At 45.7% G+C, this 23,442-nt stretch overlaps 1 protein-coding gene across 2 annotated transcripts; it reads left to right on the top strand.

Annotated features, from left to right (window-relative positions):
- Positions 1-370: 370 nt before the first annotated feature.
- LOC137376661 (uncharacterized) lies at positions 371-22,637 on the top strand. Of its 2 annotated transcripts, none has more exons than XM_068045636.1 (6): positions 371-532; positions 2,037-2,194; positions 14,889-14,958; positions 15,342-15,399; positions 19,728-20,215; positions 22,034-22,637. In XM_068045636.1, the coding sequence occupies exons 2-6, from the start codon at positions 2,058-2,060 to the stop codon at positions 22,175-22,177; spliced, it is 897 nt and encodes a 298-aa protein (XP_067901737.1). In that variant the 5' UTR covers positions 371-532; positions 2,037-2,057; the 3' UTR covers positions 22,178-22,637. The 2 variants fall into 2 exon arrangements, with proteins under 2 accessions (XP_067901737.1, XP_067901736.1); XM_068045635.1 differs by lacking the exon at positions 371-532 and adding an exon at positions 539-752.
- Positions 22,638-23,442: the final 805 nt, after the last annotated feature.

Genomic DNA, 23,442 nt, shown 5'->3' with positions numbered 1-23,442 from the left:
ATTGGTCTGATTCAATGGCTGCTCAGATTTGAGGGAATACTGGGTATGCAGTGCAGGCAGTTTACAATGTTTTACATCCTGATTGAAGGTACAAGGGAGGGAGGCGGTCAAGTGTTGGGGACACAGCATCAATAGAATGGAAAATGAGCAGTACAGGAGAGGGGATACTCCACTCAACTGAAGCCTGGCTGTAAATGGCACAAACTTATCACTGATGCTCAGGCAAAGGTACACTGTCCTGATTGAGCAAAACAATGTGCTGTGTCGGAGCAATGAGCGTTAGCAGCTGAAACTGAGAGGATCACAGCTTTGAAAGAGTTAAAGCTAACAGAGTGATGAGCTGTTGTGTCTCAGGGTCAGAGCGCACTGCGTGAGTGAAGAGCTATTGCTCTGCAAAGCTCGTTCCACTTGGCCATCCCTCGCTACAGCCGTTCTGAGAGTCGATCTTTGAGGCTGACTAAGTTCTTTTGAGAGAAAGGAAAAGACAGGGAGAGTAAGGAAGTGAAGGAAGTGAAAACGTTACTGTTCAAAGGTCAGAGTGGCTGAGTTGCTGCAGTTTTCGGGACACTGAGCCCTGCCAAGTCCACGCTAAAGTTTGATTTTGGTTTTGGGAGCAGTTATGTGGACACACTCTCTTCACTGGTGTCCTTTATTGGTACAATGGAGAGGTGCTTTCCCCTGAGGGAAAAGCTGCACACAAGGTTTGGACAGGGTTTTCTGTGGCCACTGGTCTTCCACACCAGCAAATATCTGTGAGTATATTTAGAATTCAAATGCTGTTTCGCTGTCAGGGAGTTAACCACTAGGAGTGTCACTGGAACAGATAAACAGCAGGTGGAATGACAGACTGTGTGTGCACGGGGTTTGGGAGGAGACGATATAAGGTAAAACCAGGGTTGTATGAAATCCAGCCCAGAGCCAGTGACAGACTACAGATAAACTACAAAAGAGTAAGTTCCAGTTAGAAAAAAGATAGGGGCAGATTGTAACTTTGTGCATTAGTATAAAATGGATGACTTCAATATAAATAAAAATCGAGAAAGATGTAAAGGGGCTGACAGCTCTTTATCACTTTACACAATCTGACCAAATAAACTTCACCTCAAAAAATCAGAACTGCAAACTGGATTAGAGCAAATTTTAGACAGATGAGGAAGGAACTGGTTGAGTTGAGGTGGAAGGACTGTTGAGGGCTCCAGTGGTGTGATTATGTAACAGGACTTCAAGGCCCATTGTCGCAGTATGAGAATTTGAATTCAATTTAGAAAAATTGCTATCGGGAAACGTGACCATGAAAGCTGTTAGATTGTTGTCAGGACATAACTGGTTCACTAATCTCCTTTAGAGAAGGGAAGTTGCTTTCCTCGCCCAGTCGGAACTTCTATGTGTCTGCAGTTCCAAGAAGGTTGACTCTTAACTGCCCTCTGAAGTGGCCTAGGAAACCCCTCAGTTATATCAAACTGCCACACAATTAAGAAGAAGGCCCAGCACCACCTTCTCAGGGCAACTAGCAGTGAGCAATAAATGCCCAGATCCCCAGAATGAATTAAAGACAAAAGCACCACTAATGTTTCCTCTCTGATGCCGACAAGCTCAGACTTTTGGAAACCTTGACGTCACTGGAGGGTGACCCAGCTTCCCCACCCCAGTCGCAACACGTGCTCCTCTGCCCTCAGAAAGTGGTTGATTTTGAAATAACTAAATAACTAAAACCTTTTCCCTCCTCTGAGAATCCAGGCCTGAGATATGCTGGGTCACCCCTAGGGACCCTCACCCTCGTAGGGCAGAGGTAAATTGCCCTTGAAAGAGAGACCTCCGCCGTAGCGGTCCCACTGAGCTCCCATCAGAACTACAGTCCCTATATCTTTAAAACGTCTTGAGTTTCATTGGCCCACCAGAGTTCCATTATCTCCTGCCCTCTGCTTCACCTTAAGAATAAAAACATGTTGTCTGCTTTCTGAACCAATTGTCTTTGTATTTTATCTTCACATCACCAACATCAAAGCTTGTAAGGCTTTTTATTATTGTTATTTCAGATGAGTTAATGCCAGTGCCTGATGGCTCCACCTTTGATCATGGGCCCAGAGACCTGGTCCTTGAGTAGTGGGCTCTATCCAGAGCATCTGGGTTTGTTCTTCACCCTGTCTTTACTGCTGCTCATCCTGTTGCTAATCTCCTGTGGGAACTGCATGAGGTAAGTCACCTGTACCCTAATAGAAAACTCCTGGTGGTATCAACAGTGGGGGAAGGCTGAGGTTGCAGAGACTCTAGTCTGTGAGCTTTCAGTAGCAGGGTGAGAGGCTATGGGAGGCAGTGGGACTCATCCAAGCATTTAGCAGGCTGTGATAGTCTGGTCAAAGCTGCCAAAATGAATCCAAGACAGCTGAAATGGGCTAGTATTGGACTCTTAGAAAATTATTTTTAAATAGATTATTGAACAGGCTCTCTGCAGAGATGGTGGAAATGGAGAGTATCGATGCACTCAAATTCATATTGGGTAAGACTTCTTTTAGAAAATGACATTTAGGACACAGTATCTGAGTAATTTGAGACGTGACATATGGTGAGTTTGGACCTTTGGTTCCTGAAGCTTTCCAGCACTAGGGATTTCATGCCTGAGTCTGTTGTAACTCATTGATAGAGATTGATCGCTGTGATTGGTCAATAGCTCCTTTATCATTATGTCATGTGACTATCAGGCTGGTAACAGGTAAACAGATAGATCTTGGTCTTTTATCTTGCAGTAATTCCGATGTACCAGTTTCAGAATCCCAGTTTACCCTGTGGAATGAGGCAGGACCCTTGCACAACCTGCTGATAAACTGATCTGTGGGAGGGGCTGCTTCAGCTTCCTGAGACTGGATTATCCTTAGTTTAATTTCAAATCCTGCTCCTTGCCAAAGTCAGCTGAATTTGAATTCAAAGTAAAGGGCTAGCATGAGACAGGGAGAGACGTTGGGATTTGGACACAACAACAACAACTTGTATTTATATAGCACCTTTAACATAACAACATGGCCTAAGGTGCTTTACAAGCGTTATCAAGCAAAATTTGACACTGAGCTACATAAGGAGATATTAGCCCGCAACACCAAAAACTTGGTCAAAGATGTAGGATTTAAGGAGCATCTGAAATCATAGAATCATAGAAAGTTACAGCGCAGAAGGAGGCCACTCGGCCCATTGTGTCTGTGCTGGCCGAGAAAGAGCTAGCCAGCCTAATCCCACCTTCCAGCTCTTAATCCGTAGTGCTGTAGGTTACAGCACTTCAAATGCACATCTAAGTATTTTTTAAATGAGATGAGGGTTTTTGTCTCTCCCACTCTTTCAGACAGTGAGTTCCAGACCGCCACCACTCACTGTGTGAAACAAATATTCCTGAACTCCCCTCTAATTCTTCCACCAATTATTTTTAATCTATTCCCCCTGGTTATTGACCTCCCAGTTAATGGAAATAGGTCATTCCTATCCATTTTATGTAGACCCCGCATAATTTTTTACACCTCAATTAAATCTCCCCTCAGCTTCCTCTGTTCCAAAGAAAACAAACACAAGCCTGTCCAATCTTTCCTCATGGCTAAAATGTTCCAGTCCTGGCAACATCCTCATAAATCTCCAGTGCAATCAAATCTCTCCTGTAATCTACATGACTAAAGCAGTAGAGAGAGGGAGAGAAACAGAAAGGTATAGGGAGTGAATTCCAGAGCTAATAGCTTTGCAGCTGAAGGCATGGCTGCCAATAATGGAGCAATGAAAATCGAGGAGGCTCAATAGGCCAGAATCAGAGGAGTGCAGATATCTCGGAGCTGGAGGAGGTTACAGAGATAGGGAGGGTTGTGCAGCTGGAGGAGGTTACAGAGATAGGGAGGGGTGTGCAGCTGGAGGAGGTTACAGAGATAGGGAGGGGTGTACAGCTGGAGGAGGTTACAGAGATAGGGAGGGGTGAGGCCATAGAAGGATTTGAAAACAAGGATGAGAATTTTAAAATCAAGGCGTTGTTTCACTGGAAGCCAATGTAGGTCAGTGAGCACTGGGGTGATAGGGGAATGGGACTTGGTGTGAGTTAGGAAATGGGCAACAGAGTTTTGAATGACCTCAAGTTTGTAGAAGGGAGAAATAGGGAGTCTGGCCATGAGTGCATTGAAATAGCCGAGTCTAGAGGTAACGAAGGCATGGATGAGGGTTTCAGCGGAAGATGAGCTGAGGCAGGGGCTGAATCGGGCAAGCTACAGAGATGGAAAATCCTTGTAATGCTGCAGATATCTGATCAGAAGCTCATCTCGGGGTTAAATATAGCATAACAAATACACAAGGTAGTGAACTGTCTGGTTCAGCATCATACAGTTGCCAGGGAGAGGAATGGAGTCAGTAGATAGGGATCAGAGTCTGCGGTGGGGACCAAAAACAATAGCTTTGGTCTCCCCAATATTTAATTGCGGAAAATATTTTCTCATCCAGATGTCAGATAAGCAGTCTAGAAACAGTGGAGGGTGAAGGGAGCTGTAATTGAGGTAGACCCTGGGCGTTGTTAGCATGCATGTGTTTTTGGATGATGTCGCCAAAGGGCAGCGTGTACATGGGAAATAGGAGGCCAACGATAGTCCTTGGGGGACACCAGAGAAACGGTGCAGGAGTGCAAAGAAAAGCCATTGCAGGTGATTCTGTGGCTATGGTGAGATAGATAAAAATGGAAGCAGGCGAGTGCAGTCTCACCCAACTGGATGATGGTGGAGAGGAGGTGAAGGAGGATGAGAAGGGATTGTTTACCTTTGTCACAGTCATATAGGATTTTGATAAAAGCCTATGGTACCATGGCGGGGGCAGAAACCTGATTGATTAGGGCATAGAGCAGGGAGAGTGGGCGGTGGTTGGGATTCAGAGGCAGCATTTGGGGAAGTCAAGCAAGGCAAAGGAATACACAAATAATGGGAAAATACGGAGGTGTAGAGGAAATGAGGGACTTTGGAGTATATATCCACAGATTCCTGAAGGTAGCAGGACAGGTCAATACGGTGGTAAGAAGGCATATGGAAACTTTTCCTTTATTAGCCGAGGTATAGAATACAAGATCAGGGAGGTTATGCTGGAACTGTATAACTCATTGGTTAGGCCACAACTTGAATACTGTGTGCAGTTCTGGTCACCTCATTACAGAAAGGATGTAATTGCACTAGAGAGGGTACAGAGGAGATTTACGAGGATATTACCAGGACTGGAAAAATGCAGCTATGAGAAAAGATTGGACAGGCTGGGGTTGTTCTCCTTGGAACAGCGAAGACTGAGGGGAGATCTGATTGAAATGTACAAAATTTTGAGGGACCTGGATAGAGTGGAGGTGAAGGGTCTATTCGCCTGAGCAGAGAGGTCAGTGACGAGGGGGCATAGATTTAAAGTGATTGGTAGAAAGATTAGAGGGGAGATGAGGAAAAACTTTTTCACCCAGAGGGTAATGGAGGTCTGGAACTCACTGCCTGAAAGGGTAGTTGAGGGAGAGACCCTCAACTCATTCAAAAGGAGTCTGGATATGAACCTCAAGTGCCGTAATCTGCAGAGCTACGGACCAAATGCTGGAAGGTCAGATTAGAATAGGTGGATTGTTTTTCAGCCGGCACAGACACGATAGATCAAGTGGCCTCTTTCTGTGCCTTAAACTTTCTATGATTCTATAACCAGGAAGTGGGCCCGGGGAGGGCTGTTGTAGAAACATAGGCATTTGCAGTACAGGAAGAGATCATTCAATTCATCATGAGTGAGCTGGCTGCTTGCAGAACAATCATGAAACTATCCATTGCCCCAATTCCCATAGCCCTGTGACAATCCCAAACAAATCCTATTGCTCTACATAGGAATGGTTGTAGAGTGGTTATGTTACTGGACTAATAAACCAGAGGCACAGCCTAATGATCCAGAGACATGAGTTCATATCTCACCCTTGGCATATGAGGAATTTAAATTCAGTTAATTCAATAAATCTGGAATAAAGAACTAGTCTCAGTAATGGTGACTGTCGTAAAAACCCATCTGGTTCACTGATGTCCTTCAGTAGATGAAGGTCTGGCCTACATATGACACCAGACCCACTAGCAAGACACCCAGTTGTCAAGAAGGCTGCTCACCACCACCTCCTCAAGTGCTATTAGACATGGGCAAAAAATGCTGGCCTTGATAGCCACATCCTGTGAATAAATGAAAAAGACTTGCTCCCCATAGCCCTCTATCAATCACAAACTAATCCCACTGCCCCACTCGCGCCCCGTAGCCCTGTATCAATCACAAACTAATCCCACTGCCCCACTCGCGCCCCGTAGCCCTCTATCAATCACAAATTTATCCCACTGCCCCACTCGCGCCCCGTAGCCCTGTATCAATCACAAACTAATCCCACTGCCCCACTCGCGCCCCGTAGCCCTCTATCAATCACAAACTAATCCCACTGCCCCACTCGTGCCCCGTTTCCCTGTATCAATCACAAGATAATCCCACTGCCCCACTCGCGCCCCGTTTCCCTGTATCAATCACAAACTAATCCCACTGCCCCACTCGCGCCCCGTAGCCCTGTATCAATCCCAAGATAATCCCACTGCCCCACTCGCGCCCCGTTTCCCTGTATCAATCACAAACTAATCCCACTGCCCCACTCGCGCCCCGTAGCCCTCTATCAATCACAAACTAATCCCACTGCCCCACTCGCACCCCGTAGCCCTGTATCAATCCCAAAATAATCCCACTGCCCCAATTGCGCCCCGTAGCCCTGTATCAATCCCAAGATAATCCCACTGCCCCACTTGCGCCCCGTAGCCCTGTATCAATCCCAAGATAATCCCACTGCCCCACTTGCGCCCCGTAGCCCTGTATCAATCCCAAGATAATCCCACTGCCCCACTCGTGCCCCATTTCCCTGTATCAATCCCAAGATAATCCCACTGCCCCACTCGCGCCCCGTTTCCCTGTATCAATCACAAACTAATCCCACTGCCCCACTCGCGCCCCGTAGCCCTCTATCAATCACAAACTAATCCCACTGCCCCACTCGCGCCCCGTTTCCCTGTATCAATCACAAACTAATCCCACTGCCCCACTCGCGCCCCGTAGCCCTGTATCAATCCCAAGATAATCCCACTGCCCCACTCGCGCCCCGTTTCCCTGTATCAATCACAAACTAATCCCACTGCCCCACTCGTGCCCCGTAGCCCTCTATCAATCACAAACTAATCCCACTGCCCCACTCGCGCCCCGTAGCCCAGTATCAATCCCAAGATAATCCCACTGCCCCACTCGCGCCCCATTTCCCTGTATCAATCCCAAGATAATCCCACTGCCCCACTCGTGCCCCATAGCCCTCTATCAATCACAAACTAATCCCACTGCCCCACTCGTGCCCCGTTTCCCTGTATCAATCCCAAGCTAATCCCACTGCCCCACTTGCGCCCCGTAGCCCTGTATCAATCCCAAGCTAATCCCACTGCCCCACTTGCGCCCCGTAGCCCTCTATCAATCACAAACTAATCCCACTGCCCCACTCGCGCCCCGTAGCCCTGTATCAATCCCAAGATAATCCCACTGCCCCACTCGTGCCCCGTAGCCCTCTATCAATCACAAACTAATCCCACTGCCCCACTCGCGCCCCATTTCCCTGTATCAATCCCAAGATAATCCCACTGCCCCACTCGCGCCCCATTTCCCTGTATCAATCCCAAGATAATCCCACTGCCCCACTCGTGCCCCGTTTCCCTGTATCAATCCCAAGCTAATCCCACTGCCCCACTTGCGCCCCGTAGCCCTGTATCAATCCCAAGCTAATCCCACTGCCCCACTTGCGCCCCGTAGCCCTCTATCAATCACAAACTAATCCCACTGCCCCACTTGCGCCCCGTAGCCCTCTATCAATCACAAATTTATCCCACTGCCCCACTCGCGCCCCGTTTCCCTGTATCAATCCCAAGATAATCCCACTGCCCCACTCGCGCCCCGTAGCCCTGTATCAATCCCAAGATAATCCCACTGCCCCACTTGCGCCCCATTTCCCTGTATCAATCACAAGCTAATCCCACTGCCCCACTCGCGCCCCGTAGCCCTCTATCAATCACAAATTTATCCCACTGCCCCACTCGTGCCCCGTTTCCCTGTATCAATCCCAAGATAATCCCACTGCCCCACTTGCGCCCCATTTCCCTGTATCAATCCCAAGCTAATCCCACTGCCCCACTCGCGCCCCATTTCCCTGTATCAATCCCAAAATAATCCCACTGCCCCACTCGTGCCCCGTAGCCCTCTATCAATCACAAACTAATCCCACTGCCCCACTCGCGCCCCGTTTCCCTGTATCAATCCCAAGATAATCCCACTGCCCCACTCGCGCCCCGTAGCCCTGTATCAATCCCAAGATAATCCCACTGCCCCACTCGCGCCCCGTTTCCCTGTATCAATCCCAAGCTACTCCCACTGCCCCACTCACTCCCCGTTTCCCTGTATCAATCACAAACTAATCCCACTGCCCCACTCTCGCCCCGTAGCCCTGTATCAATCCCAAGCTAATCCCACTGCCCCACTCGCGCCCCGTTTCCCTGTATCAATCCCAAACTAATCCCACTGCCCCACTCGCGCCCCGTAGCCCTGTATCAATCCCAAACTAATCCCACTGCCCTACTCGCGCCGCATAGCCCTGTATCAATCCCAAGCTAATCCCACTGCTTCACTCGCGCCCCGTAGACCTTTATCAATCCCATGATAATCCCACTGCCCCACTCGCGCCCCGTAGCCCTGTATCAATCCCAATCTAATCCCACTGCCCCACTCGCTCCTCGTTGCCCTGTATCAATCCCAACTAATCCCACTGTCCCACTCTCTCCCCATAGCCCTGTAACAAATCCAAATAAACCCACTGCCCCACTCTTACCCCATAGCCCTGTATCAATCCCAAACTAATCTTACTGTCCCGCTTTCTCCACATAGCCCTGTAATGCATAAACTAGGCTTGTATTCCTTTGAATACACTCTGTGACTGCTGTACCCTGTGTGTGTTACACAGTCTGTGAATGCTGTACCCTGTGTGTGTTACACAGTCTGTGAAATGCTGTACCCTGAGTGTGTTACACTGTCTGTGAGTGCTGTACCCTGAGTGTGTTACACTGTCTGTGAGTGCTGTACCCTGAGTGTGTTACACTGTCTGTGAGTGCTGTACCCTGTGCGTATTACACAGTCTGTGAATGATGTACCCTGTCAAAAATGAGACTGAACTTCAGCACTGGCCTGGAAGCTGTAATGCAATAACCCGAGGCACCAGAAGAGGGTAATAGAATAACAAGAAATATCGAGAGTGTGATGTGATTTGAAAAGGACTAATATAAGAACAAGATTAGGCCATGTAGTTAGATCATGTCTGATCTGTATCCTATCTCTATCTACCGACATGGCTTCTATGACTTCAATACCATTGTCTAACAAAAATCTATTAATCTGAGTTTTGACTTTTCCAATTGATCCCTGGCCTCAAAAGTTTTTCAGGGGGAGAGAGTTGCCGATTTCCCCCATCCTTTGTATGAAGAAGTGCTTCCTGACATCACTACTGAATGGTCCATCTCTAATTTTATGGTTATGCCCCATTGTCCTGGATTCCCCCAACCAGAGAAAATAATTTCTCTCTACCTACCCTGCCAAATCTGTTAATCATTTTAAACATCTCAATTCAATCATCCCTGAGTCTTCTTTACCCAAGAGAATACAATTGTTGTCATTGTAACCTGCCCTTGTAATTTAACCCTTTGAAGCCTGCTATCATCCTGCTGAATCTGCTCTGCACCCACTCTAGGGTCAATATACCATTCCTGAGCTGCAGTGTCCAGAATTGAAAGCAGTTAAATAGGGTCTAACCACAGCTTTCTATAATTGTAACATAACTGAGGAAGTTGGGAACATAGGAGCAGGAGTAGGCCCTTCAGCCCATCGAGCCTGCACCACCTTTCAATACAATCATGGCTGATCATCCACTTCAATGCCTTTTTCCCACACTATCCCCATATCCCTTTATGTCATTGGTATTTAGAAATCTGTCAATCTCTACTTTAAACATACTCAATGACTGAGCTTCCACAGCCCTCTGGGGTAGAGAATTCCCAAGATTCACAACCCTCTGAGTAAAGACATTTCTCCTCATCTCTGTCCTAAGTGGCTTCTCCCTTATTTTGAAATTGTGTCCCCTGGTTCTAGACTCCCCAACCAGGGGAAACACCTTAGCTGCATCTACCCTGTCTAGCTCTTTAAGTATTTTGTAGGTTTCAATGAGATCACCTCTCATTCTTTGAAACTCTAGAGAATACAGGCCCAGTTTCCCCAATCTCTCTTCATAGGAAAGTCCCACCATCCCGGGAACAAGTCTGGTGAATCTTCATTGCACTCCCTCTATGGCAATAATATCCTTCCTAAGGTAAGGAGACCAAAACTGCACACAGTCCTCTAGGTGCGGTCCAAGCAAGGTTCAATTGAAGCAAGACTTCACTCCTCTTGTACTCAAATCCTCTTGCGATAGAGGCTAACATACCATTATCAAAGAACAAAGAACAGTACAGCACAGGAACAGGCCATTCGGCCCTCCAAGCCTGCGCCGATCTTGACGCCTGCCGAAACTAACACCTTCTGCACTCCCGGGGCCCACTTCCCTCTATTCCCTTCCTATTCATACATTTGTCAAGATATCTCTTAAACGTCGCTATCGTATCTGCTTCCACCACCTCCCCTGGCAGCAAGTTCCAGGCACTCACCACACTCTGTGTAAAAAACTTGCCTCGCACATCCCCTCTGAACTTTGCCCCTCACACCTTAAACCCAGGTCCCCTAGTAACTGACTCTTCCACCCTGGGAAAAAGCTTCTGACTATCCACTCTGTCCATGCCGCTCATAACATTGTAAATCTCTATCATGTCGCCCCTCCACCTCCGTCGTTCCAGTGAAAACAATCCGAGTTTTTCCAACCTCTCCTCATAGCTAATGCCCTTCAGACCAGGCAACATCCTGGTAAACCTCCTCTGTACCCTCTCCAAAGCCTCCACGTCCTTCTGGTAGTGTGGCGACCAGAATTGCACGCAATATTCTAAGTGTGGCCTAACTAAGGTTCTGTACAACTGCAACATGACTTGCCAATTTTTATACTCTATGCCCCGACCGATGAAGGCAAGCATGTCGTATGCCTTCTTGGCTACCCTATCCACCCGCGTTGCCACTTTCAGTGACCTGTGGACCTGTACGCCCAGATCTCTCTGCCTGTCAATACTCCTAAGGGTTCTGCCATTTACTGTATACCTCCCACCTGCATTAGACCTTCCAAAATGCATTACCTCACATTTGTCCGGATTAAACTCCATCTGCCATTTCTCCGCCCAAGTCTTCAACCGATCTATATCCTGCTGTATCCTCTGACAATCCTCATCACTATCCGCAACTCCACCAACCTTTGTGTCGTTCGCAAACTTACTAATCAGACCAGCTACATTTTCCTCCAAATCATTTATATATACTACAAACAGCAAAGGACCCAGCATTGATCCCTGCGGAACACCACTAGTCATATCACTCCATTCAGAAAAACACCCATCCACTGATACCCTCTGTCTTCTGAGACCGAGCCAGTTCTGTATCCACCTTGCCAGCTCACCTCTGATCCCATGTGACTTCACCTTTTGTACCAGTCTGCCATGAGGGACCTTGTCAAAGGCTTTACTAAAGTCCATATAGACAACATCCACTGCCCTTCCCTCATCAATCATCTTTGTCACTTCCTCAAAAAACTCAATCAAATTAGTAAGACACGACCTCCCCTTTACAAAACCATGCTGTCTCTCGCTAATAAGTTCATTTGTTTCCAAATGGGAGTAAATCCTGTCCCGAATAATCCTCTCTAATAGTTTCCCTACCACTGACGTAAGGCTCACCGGCCTATAATTTCCTGGATTATCCTTGCCACCCTTCTTAAACAAAGGAACAACATTGGCTATTCTCCAGTCCTCTGGGACCTCACCTGTAGCCAATGAGGATGCAAAGATTTCTGTCAAGGCCCCAGAAATTTCTTCCCTTGCCCCCCTCAGTATTCTAGGGTAGATCCCATCAGGCCCTGGGGACTTATCTACCTTAATGCTTTGCAAGACACCCAACACCTCCTCCTTTTTGATAATGAGATAACTGAGACTATCTGCACTCCCTTCCCCAGGCTCATCATCCACCAAGTCCTTCTCCTTGGTGAATACTGATGCAAAGTACTCATTTAGCACCTCACCCATTTCCTCTGGCTCCACACATAGATTCCCATCTCTGTCCTTGAGTCGGCCAACCCTTTCACTGGTTACCCTCTTGCTCTTTATATATGTATAAAAAGCCTTGGGAGTTTCCTTAATCCTGTTTGCCAATGACACTTCATGACCCCTTTTAGCCCTCCTAACTCCTTGCTTAACTTCCTTCCTACTGTCTTTATATTCCTCAAGTGCTTCCTCTGTTCCTAGCCTTCCAGCCGTTACAAATGCTTCCTTTTTCTTTTTGACTAGGCTCACAATATCCCACGTTATCCAAGCTTCCCGAAACTTGCCAAACTTGTCTTTCTTCCTCACAGGAACATGCTGGTCCTGGATTCTAATCAGCTGACGATTGAAAGACTCCCTAATTGCTTGCTGCACCTGCATGCTAACTTTCAGTGACTTATTGACGAGGACACCCAAGTTCCTTTGTACATCTACACTTTTTAATCTCTTACCATTTAAGAAATACTCTTCACATCTGTTCTTCCTACCGAAATGGATAACCTCAAATTTTTCCACATTATATTCCGTCATTATATTCTTGCCCACTCACTAAGTCTGTCCAAATCCCTTTGAAGCCGCTTTGCATCTTCCTCACAACACACATTCCCACCTAGTTTTGTGTCATCCGCGAACTTGGAAATACTACATTTGGTCCCCACATCCAAATCATTGATATATATTGTGAACAGCTGGGACCCAAGCACTGAGCCTTGCAGTACCCCACTAGTCACAGCCTGCCAACGCGAGAATGACCAGTTTATTCCTACTCTCTGTTTTCTGCCTGTTAACAAATCCTTAATCCATGCCAGTATATTACCTCTTATCCCATGTGCTTTAATTTTGCTAACCAACCTCCTGTAGGGGACTTTATCAAAAGCCTTCTGAAGATCCAAGTTTACCAGCGACTCCCCTTTATCAATTCTGTTCGTAACATCCTCAAAAAACTCCAACAGGTTCGTCAAACATGATTTCCCATTCATAAATCCAAATTAACTATGCCCCAATCAGATCATTATTATCCAAGTATCCATTTATCATATCCTTTAGAATAGATTCTAACATTTTCCCTACTACTGATGTAAGGCTAACAGGTCCGTTTTCTCTCTCCTTCCCTTCTTAAATAGTGGGATGACATTTACGACCTTCCAATCTGCAGGAACCATTCCAGAATCTATAGAATTTTGGAAGCTGATCACCAATGCATCCACTATCTCCATAGTTACCTCTTTCAACACTGTGGGATGTGCAATATCGGGTCCTGGGAACTTATCAACCTTCAGCCCCATTAATTTCTCCAATACAACCTTCTTACTAATACTAATTTCCTTCAATTACTCATTCTCCCTAATCCCTTGGATCTCTAATTCTGGGAGATTTCTTGCATCTTCCTTGGTGATGACAGACACAAAGTAATCATTTAGCTTCTCTGCCATTTCTCTATTCCCCATTATAAATTCTATTGCCACGTACTGGAATTGAACCACATTTGTCTTCGCCAAACTTTTCCTTTTTACATACCTATAGAAACTTTTACAATCTGTTTTTATGTTTTTTGCTAGTTTGCATTCATATTCTGTTCGCCCTTTTTTTTTTATCAGTTTCTGGGTCCTCCTGTGCTGTATTCTAAAATCCTCCCAATCCTCAGGTTTACTACTATTTCTGGCAATTTTATAGGCCTTTACTTTTAATGTTATACAATCCTTAACTTCCTGTGTTCGCCATGGTAGACCTTTACTTTTGGGGTTTTTGTACCTTGAACTTCGATCCCTTTGTACTGCAGCCCTTTTCAGATAAAGGCCAACATTCCATTAGTCTTCTTAATTTTTTTTATTTATGCCTATTCGATTTTAGTGATTTCTGTCCATGGATTCCTAAATCTCTCTGATTGGTCCGGTGAGGTTCCGTTTGTCTCTGTCTCATTCTACCAGCTCTGAGACACTTTCTCTGCTCCATGCTAGATGTTTCCTTCTTTTTGTGCATTCCACTTTACAGGAATGGCAGTTTTCCAGAGCTGATTAATTGTTTGAAGTGTAATTTGTTAAATGAGAGTTCGCTGTGTACCAACTGGAATCCAGGCTCCAGTCACAGGAGTGTGCTCCTGGGAGATCACAATGGTGATGGTATGTGTTGGCACAACTTATTGGCATGGTGGGTTGGCACAGCCAGAGGCTCAATGAGTTGGATGGGTGGATTTATGCTTTGTAACACTCGCCCACCCACATGGCTCATCCCCGCATGATTATTTTCAGGGATCAGTAGAGGTGGAAACCTTGCTGCAAATAGTCGTGGGACAATATCGTGAGATATTGCTCAAAGAGAGGATACAATGGGCCTAATGGGGAAAGGACAGGGCAATGGGAAAGCTGTTTCAGAGAGCTGACACTGGAGTGATGGGCCAAATGGCCTCCTTCTGTGCAATTCTTCTGCCCTGGTTGAGATCAGCTAACCTCAACACTAACTGGGAATTGAACCAGGAATCTACTGGCCTGTATGATTTCACACTATACATGAACTGTGTCTGAACCCACTTGGCCTTTGGGGAGCTGGCACAGTCTATCACAGGACATCAGGGATTTTCTAACGTGCTGTTTCTTCTTCGAACAGGAAGACGGCCAAATTCTCAACAGAGAGTAACTACATGGAGTCTAAAGGCAACTCTCAGCTCATAAGAATTGTAAGTTGAGGAAACAGGGAATCAGACTGTTCAAATCTGGCAGGGCGAGGTGGGGTGGGGGAAGCAGGGGAGAATGGAAGGGGTGAAGAATTATCCTGGAGTTTCACCTGCTCTGGCACTGGATCTGTGGTGAAGTCCCTGTTTTCCTGCGCGAGTGAGATTTCTGCCAAGGTGTTTGCAGGACAGCACCAGGAAATCAGACTGGCTGTGTAGGAGGTTAAATTGTGGCTCTGCCACTGTAAGGTCCTGAGGGGGAGCAGAACTACAGGGGAAAGATATTCACACAAAAGTGGATGGAACAGATTCTGTAAGGTCTCAAGTGCAATCGATAATGTGAGTTATGTTAAGATTAAATAATGAGAAATTCTGTCCTCTTTCTCCAGAGCCAATTAGAAGATCCCAAATATCCAAAGATCATCTCCAAAGCAACAATAAAAAAAGGTATGAAGAGAATCCAATTGCTGTTGTCCTGCAGCTACTGGCTGGCAAGAGTGTGACATATCAGGGTTATAATGAGAAAGTGATTTATGAGGGTGTGATTTAGTGAGGGTGTAATGTATCAGTGTGATATAGTGAGGGTGTGATATAGTGGGGGTGTAATGTATCAGTGTGATATAGTGAGGGTGTGATATAGTGGGGGTGTAATGTATCATTGTGACATAGTGAGGGTCTGGTATATCAGGGTGTGATATATCAGGGTGTGATATAGTGAGGTTGAGGTATATCAAGGTGTATTATAGTGAGGGTGTGATATAGTGGGGGTTTGATATAACAGGATCTGATATAGTGAAGGTGTGATATAGTGAGAGTGTGGTATATCAGGGTGTGATATAGTGAGGATGTGGTATATCAGGGTGTGATATCATGAGGGAGTGTTATATCAGGGTGTGATATAGCGAGTGAGTGCTATATCAGGGTGTGTATATCAGGGTGTGATATAGTGGGGGAGTGTTATATCAGGCTTTGGTATATCAGGGTATGATATAGTGGGGGTGTGATATAACAGGATGTGATATAGTGAAGGTGTGGTATATCGGGTGTGATATAGTGAGGGAGTGATATATCAGGGTGTGGTATATCAGGCTGTTATATAGTGAGGGTGTGGTATATCAGGGTGTGATATAGTGAGGAAGTAATATAGTGGGGGGGGGGTGATATATCAGGGTGTGGTCTTTCAAGGTGTGATATAGTGGGGGGGGTGATATATGAAGGTGTGGTATATCAGGGTGTGATATAGTGAGGGAGTGATATAGTGGGGGGGTGATATATCAGGGTGTGATATATCAGGGTGTGATATAGTGGGGTAGTGATATAGTGGGGGGGGTGATATATCAGGGTGTGATATATCAGGGTGTGATATAGTGGGGTTGTGATATAGTGGTGTGGGCTGATATCTCAGGGTGTGGTATATCAGGGTGTGATATAGTGACGGTGTGATATAGTGGGGGGCTGATATATCAGGGTGTGGTATATCAGGGTGTGATATAGTGACGGTGTGATATAGTGGGGGGCTGATATATCAGGGTGTGGTATATCAGGCTGTGATATAGTGGGGTTTTGATATAGTGGGGGGTGGTGATATATCAAGGTTTGGTATATCAGGGTGTGATATAGTGGGGTTGTGATATAGTGGGGGCGGCTGATATAAAAGGGTGTGGTCTTTCAAGGTGTGATATAGTGGGGTTGTGATATAGTGGGGGGGGGCTGATATATCAGGGTGTGATATATCAGGGTGTGGTATATCAGGGTGTGATATATCAGGGTGTGATATAGTGGGTGGGGTGATATATCAGGGTGTGGTATATCAGGGTGTGATATAGTGAGGGTATGGTATATCAGTGTGATAGAGTGACGGTGTGGTATATCAGTGTGATATAGTGAGGGTGTGGTATATCAGTGTGATATAGTGAGGGTGTGATATATCAGTGTGATATAGTGAGGGTGTGGTAAATCAGTGTGATATAGTGAGGGTGTGGTATATCAGTGTGATATAGTGAGGGTGTGGTATATCAGTGTGATATAGTGAGGGTGTGATATATCAGTGTGATATAGTGAGGGTGTGGTAAATCAGTGTGATATAGTGAGGGTGTGGTATATCATTGTGATATAGTGAGGGTGTGGTATATCAGTGTGATATAGTGAGGGTGTGGTATATCATTGTGATATAGTGAGGGTGTGGTATATCAGTGTGATATAGTGAGGGTGTTGTAAATCAGTGTGATATAGTGAGGGTGTGGTATATCATTGTGATATAGTGAGGGTGTGATATATCAGTGTGATGTAGTGAGGGTGTGGTATATCAGTGTGATATAGTGAGGGTGTGGTATATCAGTGTGATGTAGTGAGGGTGTGGTATATCAGTGTGATATAGTGAGGGTGTTGTAAATCAGTGTGATATAGTGAGGGTGTGGTATATCAGTGTGATATAGTGGGGGTGTGGTATATCATTGTGATATAGTGAGGGTGTGGTATATCAGTGTGATATAGTGAGGGTGTTGTAAATCAGTGTGATATAGTGAGGGTGTGGTATATCAGTGTGATATAGTGAGGGTGTAATGTATCAGTGTGATATAGTGAGGGTGTGGTATATCAGGGTGTGATATAGTGAGGGTGTGGTAAATCAGTGTGATATAGTGAGGGTGTAATGTATCAGTGTGATATAGTGAGGGTGTGGTATATCAGGGTGTGATATAGTGAGGGTGTGGTATATCAGTGTGATATAGTGAGGGTGTTGTAAATCAGTGTGATATAGTGAGGGTGTGGTAAATCAGTGTGATATAGTGAGGGTGTAATGTATCAGTGTGATATAGTGAGGGTGTGGTATATCAGGGTGTGATATAGTGAGGGTGTGGTATATCAGTGTGATATAGTGAGGGTGTGGTATATCAGTGTGATATAGTGGGCGGGGTGATATATCAGGGTGTGGTATATCAGGGTGTGATATAGTGGGCGGGGTGATATATCGGTGTGGTATATCAGGGTGTGATACATCAGGGTGTGATATAGTGGGCGGGGTGATATATCAGGGTGTGGTATATCAGGGTGTGCTATATCAGGGTGTGATATATCAGGGTGTGATATAGTGGGCGGGTGATATATCAGGGTGTGGTATATCAGGGTGTGATATATCAGGGTGTGATATAGTGGGTGGGGTGATATATCAGGGTGTGGTATATCAGGGTGTGGTATATCAGGGTGTGATATAGTGGGCGGGGTGATATATCAGGGTGTGTTATATCAGGTTGTGGTATATCAGGGTGTGATATAGTGGGCGGGGTGATATATTAGGGTGTGGTATATCAGGGTGTGGTATAGTGGGTTGTGATATAGTGGTGGGGGGGGGGCGGTGATATATCAGGGTGTGAAATGACAGCAGTGGAAGTCTGATTGCCTGATTCCAGTTGTGGTTTTCCAGTCAGGTCTATGTAACCACCCTGCCCTCGGTTTAACCTTGGTTGAGAAGTGGGCAGATGCTGGATTTCTAGTTGAGTGACAGGCTGGAAATTTGTGGTTAGTAAAATCATTTCAGTGGATCAATCAGTGATTTGCAACTAGGAACAACGATTGCATAATTTCCTTTTGGAGTATGACGTTAGAGGTGAAGTCCTCTGCATGTTGGGCTGTTGCTGTTTCTACTGTGTGTTTGTGGCTGTGTATCTGAGTGTCTGTGTGCCTGCATGAGGGTCTATCAGCGTGAGCATATGTTGGTGTGTGTTTGTTTGTGTGTGTCTATGTCTGTGTGTGCATCTGTGTCTGTGTCTATATTTTGTGTGTGCCCGTGTATGTCTACATGTGTGTGTGTGCCTATATGATTTTTTAAATTCCGTCATGGGATGTGAGCATCGCTGGCTGAGCCAGCATTTATTGCCCATCCCTAATTGCCCTTGAGCTGCCTTCTTTAACCGCTGCAGTCCATGTTGGGTAGGTACACCCACAGTGCTGTTAGGAAGGGAGTTCCAGGATTTTGACCCAGCGACAGTGAAGGAACGGCGATATAGTTCCAAGTCAGGATGGTGTGTGTATCTGTGCTTGTGTGTGTGTGTGTGAGCCTATATGAGTGTGTGTATCTGTGCTTGTGTGCATGTGTGTGTGTGTGTGCACACAGATATGTATGGTTGAGGCAGATGTGCATGCGTCATCCAGTGTATCTGTAGTGAGGCACGTCTCCTATTCAGTGATTTCTCTCCCAGTCTGTTTGCCAGGAAAGGTTGTCAGTGTGTTGAAGCTGAGTTGTTAATCTGTATAAACTGGCAGCGAGATTTAGTGTGACTGTGGTTAGCAGAAATTGCATCACACAGACTGAATCATTGAGGAGCTAATAGTGCTTCCAAAACTCAAGACATTCAACACATATTGTGCAAAGAATAGATCAGCAACTGGCAGGCAGCCCTTGACACTCTTTGACCTAAATTGAAATCATTTTCTAATTATTTCCTTGAAGAGTGGAAGAGTTCCCCCAGTGTCCTAACCAAAACTTATCCCGAAACCAATATCACTAATAACAGATGATCAAGTCATTGCTGTTTGTGGGAGCTTGCTGTGCACGAATTGGCTGCTGTGTTTCCCACATTCTGACATTGACTCCACTCAAAAGTATTTCATTGGCTGTGAAGTACTTTAGAATGTCATGAGGTTGAGAAAAGCGTCATATGAATGGAAGTTCTTTCTTTATTGATTATTAGTCCAGGTCTCTCGTTTGCAGTTCCAGTGACATATCCACTGCTCTGCATATGTTTATATCACACTTCCCTCGCTCTAAACTCCCACAGGTGCCCCTCAATCACGGAGAGTAAGCTGGCAGAATGATATGCATGTGACTGGTACACAACTTAGCAGACCCTTGCCAGAGATTCCCAGTGCCTCTCTCAGTAAGGAAGATCTCGAAGGAAAGGGTGACCCTGTTTATCAAACAGCAAGTGAGCTGGCAGCTGCAACATGCCTGCACATGGGAGAAGACCCCATTGAGCCACCCTATGCAGCCTCGAACCAGTTCAGCCTGGAAACCCCGAAGGCAGAATTCATCATTGAGAATGAAGTTGGCAAAGAAGTGGATGGGAAGGCTGTCTCACAGCCGGAGAAAGTGACACCTGTGTATGCACGAGTCAGCAAGAAGCCTAAGAAAACGTCATTGCCAAATCTTCCTGTACCTTCATCACCTCATGAGAATGTGGAGTGTGAGGAGGAGCCTCCGCCCATCCCTGAGAGACATTTTGGTGATGATGATGATGTTGTGGTCAGTGAGTCATCAGAAAACAAGGTCAGGAGTAAAGACAACAAGATGTCTTTTCTTTTCCTCTGTGAAGACCTGGTTTCTCCCTCTGTGACTCCCTTCCATACTCTGTCCCTCACTTTTCTTCACTCCATTTCTTCTCCATCAACCCTCCTCACTGCATCTCTTCCTCATTCCCTTCCTTCACCTCACCCTTACTTCTTCTCTGCCTGCCTACCTTTCATCTACTTCAAAACCTTTTATCATGTCTGCAACTTGTGCTGTACCTGTCCTGGGAGTGCTTGATGCAGACAGTGTAGAGGGAGCTTTACTCTGTATCTAACCCCGTGCTGTACCGGTCCTGGGAGTGTTTGATGGGGACAGTGTAGAGGGAGCTTTACTCTGTATCTAACCCCGTGCTGTACCGGTCCTGGGAGTGTTTGATGGGGACAGTGTAGAGGGAGCTTTACTCTGTATCTAATCCCCGTACTGTTCCTGTCCTGGGAGTGTTTGATGGGGACAGTGTAGTGGGAGCTTTACTCTGTATCTAACCCCTGTGCTGTACCTGTCCTGGGAGTGTTTGATGGGGACAGTGTAGTGGGAGCTTTACTCTGTATCTACCCCCTGTGCTGTACCTGTCCTGGGAATGTTTGATGGGGGACAGTGTAGAGGGAGCTTTACTCTGTATCTAACCCCCGTGCTGTACCTGTCCTGGGGGTGTTTGATGGGGGACAGTGTAGAGGGAGCTTTACTCTGTATCTAATCCCCGTACTGTACCTGTCCTGGGAGTGTTTGATGGGGACAGTGTAGTGGGAGCTTTACTCTGTATCTAACGCCTGTGCTGTACCTGTCCTGGGGGTGTTTGATGGGACAGTGTAGAGGGAGCTTTACTCTGTATCTAACCCCGTGCTGTACCTGTCCTTGGAGTGTTTGATGGGATGGGGAGTTTCTAAAAGGTGAAAAACTAGAAACAGTGAAGGTCCAAAGTAAATTAGGGGTCCAGGTACACAGATTATTAAAATATCATGAGAAGGTATGGAAAATCATCAAAAAGGCTAATGGAATACTGGTCTTTTTATCTCAAGGACTAGAATACAAAGGGGTAGAAGCTCTGGTTAGACCACACCTGGAGTTACTGTGAGTGGTTCTGAGCATCACACCTTAGGAAGGAGATATTGGCCTTGGAGGGAGTGTAGTGTAGATTTACCAGAATGATACCTGGACTCCAAGGGTTAAATTATGAGGAGCGATTACACAAACTATGCTAGCATTCCCTGGAATTTAGAAGTTTAAGGGGTGATTTAATTGAAGTTTTACAAATATTGAGGAACAAATAGGGTAGATAGAGGGAATCTATTTCTGCTGGATGCAGAGTGTAGGACTATGGGGCATCGTCTAAAACATAAAACTCCTTTCAAGAGTGATATTAGGAAACACTTCTTCACACAAAGGGTCATGGAAGTTTGGAACATTTTTCCTCAAATGGCAATTGAAGCTGGATCAATTGTCAATTTTAAATCTGAGATTAAAGGCTATGGGCCAAGGGCTGGAAAATGGGATTAGAATAATTAGTTGCTTGATGGCCGGCACAGAGACGATGGGCCGAAGGGCCTGTTTCTGTGCTGTATAACTCTATGACTCTATGACACTAAAGGTTTTTGTTAACCAAAGGTATTAAGGGATATGGTGCAAAATGGCGTTAGGTCACAGATCAGCCATGAATGGTGGAACAGGCTCGAGGGGCTGAATGGCCTCCTGTTGCTATGCTCCTATGTTCCTGCGCTCTATATGCTGGAGTGTGAGTAATGCCTTGATGATGTTAATAACTGTGAGCTCTCCTCCATGCTGTCCCTCTTCATTTTTCAGACATTGGAACAGTTTGGATGGCAGGTGTGCACAGCACTCGATGAAGCCTCCAAGGGTAGATGGGTGCCTGGCGATTCCAGTATCAACGAGGGAGACCAATCCGTGCCCACACAGAATGGTATCACTGTCGGTAAACACGTGTGACTCCGAGATACAGTCCTGCTTTTAAAAACAGCATCAGGATTGGATGGGCTTCTCTAAGCATGAGACCATCACCAGCAGACTGAAGGAACTCCTATCTCCTAAACACCCTACAGCAGGACAATATCACCAACAGGGTTGGAAGGGATTCCTTTCTCCTGTTCCCTAAATAATGCGCAGGAAACACAGCCAACTATTAACTGCTAAGAGGGTTTCAGAGCCATGGGCTCTGCAGGTAAAACACAGTGGAGGAGTGAGTTTAATATCATATCATTCCATTTTAACAGGAGTGCTGGAGTTCGGACGAGCTGTTTACTGCAGGTTCTACGAGTGAGATGTCACCATTTAAAAAAAGGAATTTCCTGCCTCCAGGTTTCTCCTTGACACTGTCAAAGAGATTACCTGAATATCAATAAACTGAGAGTACATGCCTGAACATTTAATTTTAAAAAAATCGAATTTACTTCATTCTCAGGATGTGGACATCACTGGTGAGGGTGGCATTTATTTTCCTTCCATAGTTTTTCTGGGAAGGTGGATCTGGGCCTTCTTTTCGTACAACTCAATGCCTTGTTAGGCCATTTCAGAGGGCAGTAAGAGTCACATATTTGGTCGGACAGCAAGATTCCTTCCCTAGAGGACATTACTTAACTCGCTGGATTTTTAAAACCATCCAACAGCTTTTCATGCTCACTTTTACTGAGTGCAGCTTTTTATTTCCAAATGTTTAAAACTGAATTTAAATTCTCACACTGTCCATGTTGAAATGTGAACATTCACTCTCTGAATTATCAGTTTAGCAAAATAACCACTAGTTTATTGTAGAAAATCCAGCAAATCCCTTTACAAACACGTTTTCTAACCCAGGCCCAAGAGAATTTACCCTGCCCATGTGATTCTGCTTATTTTGGTACCGATAAAAACTCCTTGAAACGCTGAATGTGAAAGTAATTAGTGACAGGGAAAATCCAACATATCAGAACGCTGGGGGGTAAGATCCCAAATCATCCTGATCGTGAGATTCCCTCTTTAAAAGGGGTCTTAATGATGACACCCCCTCTTCACATTGTTAATGTTTGAACAGTGGAATCACAGTAAGGGCTTTGCTCTGATTGGTTTTCAGCTTCTGTGGACCTGCTCCTGAACAATCTTTTCTCATGGACCCTAGTGATATCACTTGCTTTTTATAATGGGCTTTAATTATGTCAAAAGCAAAATACTGCAGATGCTGGGAATCTGAAAGAAAAACAGAAAATGCTGGAAATACT

This window comes from Heterodontus francisci, chromosome 13 (genome assembly GCF_036365525.1).
Source record: "Heterodontus francisci isolate sHetFra1 chromosome 13, sHetFra1.hap1, whole genome shotgun sequence".
In the NCBI taxonomy this organism is placed as follows: Eukaryota; Metazoa; Chordata; class Chondrichthyes; order Heterodontiformes; family Heterodontidae; genus Heterodontus; species Heterodontus francisci.
Note: the sequence above shows the minus strand (reverse complement) of the source record. Positions and strands in the feature narration are given on the sequence as shown.

Coding starts and splice junctions, on each gene's coding strand:
- LOC137376661 (XM_068045636.1), top strand. CDS start 2,058: ATGGCTCCACCTTTGATCATGGGCCCAGAGACCTGGTCCTTGAGTAGT. Junction 2,195..14,888: donor TCCTGTGGGAACTGCATGAG/GTAAGTCACCTG, acceptor TTCTTCGAACAG/GAAGACGGCCAAATTCTCAA. Junction 15,400..19,727: donor CAAAGCAACAATAAAAAAAG/GTATGAAGAGAA, acceptor AAACTCCCACAG/GTGCCCCTCAATCACGGAGA.